The following is an 8,472-nucleotide window of genomic DNA, read 5'->3' on the forward strand; positions in this document are numbered from 1 at the left end:
GCGGCCAGTTTTCACGTGCCTCGACTAAATTTACGTATATCTGTGCACTTATAATGTTCAGATTATAGCACTTTTGGTCCTTTAAGTATTGGTAAATGTAATTCTAGTCTATATAAATTGTACTATTATGGTTTTTGGTCCTCTTGGTATTCAACATGTTCTTTTGGATAATCGTGGTATTCAAGTCAACTTTCACGAACCTCGACTAAATCTACGGATATCTATGCACTTATAGTGTTCGGATTTTAGCATTTTTGGTCCTTTAAGTATTAGTAAATCTAATTCTAGTTCATATAAATTGTAGTATTATGGTTTTGGGTCCTCCTGGCATTCAATATGTTCGTTTTAATAATCGTGGTGTTCAAGTCAGTTTTCACGCATCTCGACTAAATCTACTGCTATCAGTCACCTTCCACCAACATTTGGTAAATCTAATTCTAGTCCATATAAAATGTACTACTATGGTTTTTGGCCCTCTTGGTATCCAATATGTTCGTTTTAATAACCATAGCGTGCAATCAGCTTTCACGCTCCTCGATTAAATCTATTGTTATTTGTCACCTCCCACCAGTAATTGGTAAATCTAATTCTAGTCCATATAAACTATACTATTATGGTTTTTTAGTCCTCTTGGTATCCAATATGTTCATTTTGATAACTGTGGTGTTCGAGTCAGCTTTCATACACCTCGACTAAACCTACTGTTATCTGTCACCTTCCACAAGCAATTGGTAAATCTAATTCTAGTCCATATAAATTATACTACTATGGTTTTTGGTCCTCTTGGTATCCAATATGTTCGTTTTAATAATCGTAGCGTGCAATCAGCTTTCACGCACCTCAATTAAATCTATTGGTATGTGTCACCTCCTATTAGTAATTGGTAAATCTAATTCTAGTCTATATAAAATTGTACTACTATGATTTTTGGTCCTTTTGGTATTCAATATGTTCATTTTTATAACTGTGGTGTTCGAGTCAGCTTTCATATACCTCTACTAAACCTAGTACTATCTGTCACTTCCCACCAGCAACAAATATCATATAGTTAACTCTATGTACAAAGGCTAGATGCAGCATGTTCTCCTTGAGTGCTGGTACTCAATTGGCTTTTAGCATGCCGATGAGAAAGTGCTCCTTTGATATAGTAATATTTTTCATGTTGAATTCGAGTTTTTTCATTTTTAGAAACTTTTTTCAGCAAAATTAAGAAGAAAAGCTCATGCAAGGTACTTATCTACCTTAATCACAAGGTATAATAAGCAAGGGTGATTCAAAATATATCATGATTCAGAGTTAAATTTTGAAGTGAAGGATACAAATGTAATTTTCATCAAATAGTGAAATTGTGGTAATTAAGATAGCATCGTCACATAATTACCAAATCGGAGTGTTGATTTTTAATATGAGTCGCGACAACATATCTACCGTGATCACGAGAGGTGGTATAGGCAGACCTTATCCCTATCTTTGTGGGTATCGAGATTGTTTTCGATAAAGGAGACAAAGGTTCATTTAAATAACTAAATTTACAGCAGAACAATGCGACTATTCAAAAACAGAAGATATTGAAATATCTACCTAACACATTCTACACCAAAAAGTACGAAGCATATCTATCCCATTCAAACCACCCAAAAACTTTTGCCATTACTCACCAGATGGTCAAATGCAATACCAGTTATTTTCTTTAACGTTGTGGCAATTCAGAAGGAGTATATGACATAATCAGATAGACGGTGCTAAAGTGCAACGTGTAGTGCTGTGTTTTTTAGACTCGTTTGTATGCGCTAAAATCACCATGTGCAATTTCTCCATTGCAATAGGTTATTGGGAACGTAATATTCTCCAAAAAAGATACGACGTCCACGCTAGGCTTACCGAAATATAACTTGCCACGATTGCATACTTTTTAATTAGAATTTGCATAGTAAAATCGGAAGGAGTTGAATCGTTTGATACGTCTCAATAAAATTAGTGGCACAAAGTCACATTTTAATTGAGGTCTTAAAAATATACATATATATATATATAATAAACAAAAAATTGTTGTTGTTTTTTCTTGTTTTTCATAATTCTTATTTTTAGTGTAGGGTTATGTTTCACATGGTAATATTGTTATTTATAATGATAAGGATTGATTCAAGTTAATAAGATGTTAACCATGTATTTTCCATTCATTACCTGATGTTATTGTAAACTTATTATTTATTAGTATAAAGATTTAGAGTATTTTAATTTAAAGTTTCAAAATATTTCTATTGAATGATGATAATTTTTTATACTATATTTAATATTCTCAAAAGAAAAAAGAAAATTAACAATTAAAATATTCGACATAGTTTAAAAAGATATATAGATTAGTAGTCTTTAATTGCAACTAAAGAAATTAGGTTCATTCAACCATGTGCATATTAATGTATGTAGATCTTAGGACTAACAAGCTGTACATAAAAAATTGTCAAACTATTTATTAATTTTTGTTAGATAGTGTTCGAATCAGCTTATGTACACGTAAACTATTTTATTGTATATCTATTACCTTTTACAAATGCACGTAAGAAAGACATTGTATATATAACTATGTCCAATAAAGATTAGATGAGCAGAAGAAAAGATGATTAACGTACTCCGTCTCTTCTGATAGTTGTCAAGCTATTATGACGTTGTAGAAGATCATCACACAACGTGGACGATATTTTTTTATAAAAGGTGAATTCTGACCAACTTGCGTACATCTAAACTATTTGATCACCGGGTATCTCCAACCTTACATTAATACAAGAGATCGAGTAATTTTTATCAACTAAAACATAGACAAATGGAAAGAAATCCCGTAAGAGTTTATATAAGAGGATTCAAACTATGCAATTTCGGAATCCCATATTTCGCACTTCCCTAAAAATTTTCTTATATCGAGATGATTTAACAACTTATATATAACCAGAAAAGAATTTTTTTTCTTTTTTACTGAATCGAATCTCTTTTTCTTTTAAGACCAAAACTAAAATTGAAAGTCGGCGAATTCAGAATAAACGTCAAATTATTACATAAAAAAATTATCGATTTGTAGAGAAAACATCATTGGGAAACACAAATAATGAGGAACATTTTAATAACATGTTGCAAATTTGTAGTGTTGACTAGCAAAATAAATCCAAATCACATGGATTAAAAGGTCATAAAATTTTATAAGAAGTGATCAAGATGGAATAAGTAGTAGTATTAACAATCATATTATTAATAATTATTATTAATAATCCAAATCTCTAGGATTAGTATTTTGTAGAGAAAATTATTAGCTATAAATTAACATGTTGCTTAAGATAATCTAATGAGTAACATAAAAACAATCATATGCATATGGACAAGTCATATGATATGATCCTAGATGTGTGGGATTTTGTTGTGGTTTAGTAGATTTACTCACATACCTAACTTATAGGTTACAAGTTCGAGCTGTGAGATTAATTGTCGATTATTGTATCAGGATCGATAGCCTATATTAGATTTAGACCCCCTTAGCTGCGGTCCTTCACCAGAGCCTGCATATTTGGAGGATACGTTGTGGTAAGTCACAAGTTCGAGTTGTGGGATTAGTTGTTGATGCTTGTATCAAGATCTATGGCCTTTATTAGATTTAGACCCCCTTAGCTGCGGTCCTTCGCCAGAGCCTGCATATTTGGAGGATACGTTAATGGTAAGTCACAAATTCGAGTTGTTGTGGGATTAATTGTTGATGCTTGTATCGAGATCGATACATGTTGCCTTCGAGAACTATGATGAGATGGATGTGATTCCTCCACTCGTATTTGAACCTTAGTAAAGGAGTCAATGCTTGTGTCAAGATCCCCTTAGCCGCAGCCCATCTTGGGAGTATGTTTACGCGGGATACTTTGTGCACCGAGTTGCCCTCCAAGTAGGAAGCAATCGATTCGGTTGCACACACTACTTGACTCATGATCATTGAACATGTTTCCTTCGAGAACTACGATAGGATGGATGTGATTCCTAGTCCGCTCGGATTCAAACCCGGGAGATGGAGAAATACTCGATACAGAAACTTTATACGTGGCAAATCCCCGATAGTAAGCCAAAGAATCGAGATGATCGGCCAGTGAGCTAGTGAGTTTCGAATACCAGATGATTACACAAACAAGAATCAATGTTCATTTCTTTTATTCTGAATCATGATGTACAACTCTACTAACTTTCACAAAAAGGTATACAATTACTGACTTTGAAGGCGAAAGCGCGCGCTTTCATTAGCGACAGAATGATAATAGGCGCGAAGCAATCTTTTACGGAACCTTCCAAGATTCAACTTAACATTCTGTCGATCAAGGTAGATCTTTTTCGTGAACTCCCATCCTCTATCGTTCACGCTGTTAGGATCAGTCAGGACGGGATCATTCTTTTCATATTCATCGTATAAGGAGCTCTCTTTCGGATGAATTTTGTATCCGATGTACTTGAGTCCTAGTTTCGCTGCTGGTTCTCCGTAATAGGTTCCTGCTGCCCAATCTGTACCGAGCGGAATGATTTGTATGAAAACAGAACCGGGCCTCATGAATAGGAAATGTGTCATCGCAGCACCGTGAACTCCGATCATAACATCACTTGAGTTAAGCACTCGATAGATCCTTGCGAGCTCTGTTGTTCGTTGTGGACTCAAGACTTCCACGCGGAACCCAATATCTTCGATCAGTTTAACCAAAGAATCTTCGTTCAGTATAGTTCTCGAATCATTTCTGGATAATATAACCACTTTAGGTTTCTTCAAATCCATCTTTGTCTCGGATGAGGGTGACGAAACAAGCTTTTCCATGTTCCTCCGAGCTTCACGTTCCTCATCTTGTACCAAACCTTTAATACGAGGCCAATAAGCACGGTCTAAAAGGTCTCGAAAGTCTCTAATGGACTTATCGTTTACCATCAAAGAAGAACTAACGGTTAGCTCATCGTGGATCCTTAAACCAACTACGGCTTCAGGGAAGCAATGAATCCTCTTATCTCCGCGAAAATCTATAACAGGATACTCGGTGAGGTGAGACAATACGTTCTCGTACTTCATTATCCACCAATTATGATACTCAAGGATTACAAACACAACCTTCTTGTTGAACTGCTGAGAAGTGATGTAAAGGGGCAATAGCCCATCGTTGAACTCGTGGTAAAGATTACCGGTGTAACCTCCAGTAGAGAAAAACACAGCAGGCACGTCATGCTTAACGTCACATTTTTGATGAATCCCGGAATGCTCTCCCTTCACGACAAGGTCTAACTCATCGATGGTATCCATCACACTCTTTTCCCATTTCCGAGTATACGGCTTAATCTTTTCATGCCGAAGTACCTCATCATTGTTCCTGTAGAGGGTAATTCTCGACGAAGCAGAATCTGTCCTAACGTCTCCTTTCATTACGCATATATCAGATCGAATACTGCTTCTTTCGCAACATATTGTCCCTGCAGTTCCACCAAAGAATCTGTCAAATTTCGGAACACAAAGAACCATGTTCACATATGCATAAGACCAACACACGAAACTTCTCATACATAATACAAAACCAACAAAAAACCTAAGTCGCTCGGACTCTCCAAAAATGTTGCCGAACCCTTGTCAGATCCTCCAGTCCGAGAAACTTAGCAAAGAACCATCAAAAGGGAAATTAAAATCTGAATCACTTGCATACATAATACAAAACCAACAATAACTTATTTTTTCTTCTTTTTTTAACTTTGATTTGCTGCACTCGAGTCGAGGGTCCTTCGGAAACAATCTTCTTACTTCCACGAAGTAGAGATAAGGTTTGCGTATACGCTAGACTCTACCATACTCAGACACAGCTTATGGGATTTCACTTGGTATATTGTTTTTATTAACTAGCCAAAAGAATGTCTAGTTCCACAACCATCTCAACAACAACAACATACCAATGTATTCCACATAGTGTGGTATGGGAGGGTAAAACGTACGCAGTCCATATCACTACCTCCGAAGAAGTAGAGAGCCTATTTTCGATAGACCCCCGGCTCAGGACAAAAGACAGTAAACAAAGTCGAAAAAAACATGAAACAAGATGAAATAATAGAAAAAGAGAAAAACAACACACACAAAATAGTACTCTACACTATCAAACCAGGGACGCCCATCTCACCCCAACCCTCCTACGACTACTAGCAAGTTTACGCCAAAGCACTCTTATCTACTAGCTATGCCCCACCCACCAGCACTTTCACAACATCCTATCTAGGGTCATATCCACAGTAAGCTGTAACTGATTCATATCACGTCTAATCACCTCCCTTCAGTATTTTTTCGACGTACCTCTATCCCGCCTGAAACCATCCAAAGCTAAGCTCTCACACTTCACTCCAGTTCTACAACCATCTCATGATCAAAAAAGATATTTTTCCACAATATATGAACATAGAAGAATATAACATCATATTTTGAGCTAAACTAAAAACATCATATAGAAAATACTGAGATACTAACCATTAGAGACAGAAGAACAAACATTTACATCACTTTTAGAAACAAGTGCTCCATCATCAGAACTAAATGAATCTGCACACATGCAAAACATAATAAAACAAAATAGAAAAATAAAAACTAAAAACCCCAAAAACCAAAAAGGCAAAAAGAAAAAAACTCCCTCGTTCATCTTTACTTGTCCACTTTACTAAAACACATGTCGAACAATACTTATCCAGTTTGAAAAATCAATAGATAATTGTTAAATCATTATATTCAAAGGATAAAAGGATAGCTCGGTGCACTAAAGTTTTTACTATGCACAAAGTCTGAAGCCTCACCAGAATGGTGTATTGTATGCAGTCTTACCTTACATTTCTATCAGAGGCTGATTTTAATGTTTGAACCCGACCTTCTCGTCACATGAAAACAACTTTCTAAGTTGCACCAACATACATAATAAAATTACTCTATTATTTATTATTCTTATAACATGTAAAGTCAACAGTAAACAAGTTAAGATAAACGGAGCAGCAGAAAACTAGAGAGAGAAGCTTACACAAAAGAGAAAATCCATGAGGAGAAGTGAAGAATTGAGGAGCTAAAAAGAAGCTAAAAGAGATTAAACAAAGAAAAAGAAGATAATAAATTTTTGGTTTAGTTTTTTTATGATTGTTTCCACATACTAAACCAAGAGGGGTAGTAATATCTTCATCTACACAAACTACTAACACATCCCCTTTCTTATTCCAATGATGATATCTCTTGTAATGCATCATTTTCTTACACATATAGTAATTAGACACTAAAATAGAAACTTCACTATATGAAAGACTAGGTGCTTTTTTGAAAATAAAAATCAAGAATGAAGAGAACCAAAGAAGAAAAGGGTGTTTTTGAGGAAGAAAAAAAGGGAAAGAAAAATAGTTTTTTTTTTTTTTTTGGGTATTTCAAGAATGAATAAACCAATGAAGAAAAAGGGTGTTTTATATGATGGAGTTGCTCGGACAGTGAGCACGTGACTAAAAGCTTTTTTAAATCTTTTTTTTTCAAGAATGAAGATGAGCTTTTTTCGATAAAGAGTTGCTCGAATAGCACGCACGTTAGCAAAAGCTTTTTAAAAAAAAAAAATTCAACGAGATGAGCTTTCCTCCGAAAAGAGGGAGTTGCTCGAATAGTAAGCAAGTTTTTTTTAAAAAAAAAAAAACTCAAGAATGAAGATGAGTTTTTTGCCGATAAGAGGGAGTTGCTCGGATAATAATAACAAACCCCCCTCACATCTGATCTTGAGATTGTGAGTTTGAATCACCAAGAAGCAGCAGAAAGGATGAAAGCTACTATAACAAGAGCTTTTTTGTTTGTTTGTTTGTTTTTTCAAGAATGAAGAGAGCAAAGAAAGAAAACTTTTTTTTCTGTTATATTATTTTTGAAAGAAGAAAAAAAAGGGTGTTTGTGATATGCACAAAATAGCTGTAAAACACACTAAAAAGCTTAAAAAAAAGGAGAAAGAACTTTGCTTTTGGTAATATTTTTTCAAGAATATAATGAAGTTGAACAAATACTATTATATATTTGGAATAAGAAAAATGGGTGTTTGTGATTTGCTTAAGGGAAGGTATTTATGAGGTTGAAGAAGAAGAAATTAAAGAAGGTGAAAGATGGGTTTTTTTGTTTGTTTTTGCAAGAATGAAAGACAGTAAAGAAGAGGACTTTCTGTGTATATATGTTTGAAAGAAAGAAAAAATGGTGTTTTGTATATATAATTCTGGTTAATGGAGTAACCGATGAAGTTGTTGTCAAGTGATCAAGAGTTTACGAATTGAACTTGTGTGTATATGTTTTGAAAGAAGAAAAAATAGTGTTTTGTCAGTATAATTCTGCTTAATTGAGTAACGGGTAAAGTTATTATTATACAATTTTGAGTTTATGAAAAGTTGTGAAAATAGTTTCTTGCATGAATATAAAGTAAAGTTGTTTATAATAAATTCTTG

At 34.5% G+C, this 8,472-nt stretch overlaps 1 protein-coding gene across 3 annotated transcripts; it reads right to left on the reverse strand.

The window, feature by feature from the left end:
* Window positions 1-4,147: 4,147 nt before the first annotated feature.
* LOC107870042 (xylan glycosyltransferase MUCI21) lies at window positions 4,148-8,204 on the reverse strand. Of its 3 annotated transcripts, none has more exons than XM_016716434.2 (3): window positions 7,041-8,204; window positions 6,503-6,574; window positions 4,148-5,469 (listed from the first exon to the last, which is right to left on the reverse strand). In XM_016716434.2, the coding sequence occupies exons 1-3, from the start codon at window positions 7,270-7,272 to the stop codon at window positions 4,232-4,234; spliced, it is 1,542 nt and encodes a 513-aa protein (XP_016571920.2). In that variant the 5' UTR covers window positions 7,273-8,204; the 3' UTR covers window positions 4,148-4,231. The 3 variants fall into 3 exon arrangements, with proteins under 3 accessions (XP_016571920.2, XP_047268298.1, XP_047268297.1); XM_047412342.1 differs by lacking the exon at window positions 7,041-8,204 and adding an exon at window positions 6,851-7,031; XM_047412341.1 differs by lacking the exon at window positions 6,503-6,574.
* Between the last annotated feature and the right edge of the window lie 268 nt (window positions 8,205-8,472).

This window comes from Capsicum annuum, chromosome 5, assembly GCF_002878395.1.
Source record: "Capsicum annuum cultivar UCD-10X-F1 chromosome 5, UCD10Xv1.1, whole genome shotgun sequence".
Classification (NCBI taxonomy): Eukaryota; Viridiplantae; Streptophyta; class Magnoliopsida; order Solanales; family Solanaceae; genus Capsicum; species Capsicum annuum.

Coding starts and splice junctions, on each gene's coding strand:
- LOC107870042 (XM_016716434.2), bottom strand. CDS start 7,272: ATGTGTAAGAAAATGATGCATTACAAGAGATATCATCATTGGAATAAG. Junction 6,575..7,040: donor TCATGGATTTTCTCTTTTGT/GTAAGCTTCTCT, acceptor GCATGTGTGCAG/ATTCATTTAGTTCTGATGAT. Junction 5,470..6,502: donor TTGTTCTTCTGTCTCTAATG/GTTAGTATCTCA, acceptor GTGGAACTGCAG/GGACAATATGTTGCGAAAGA.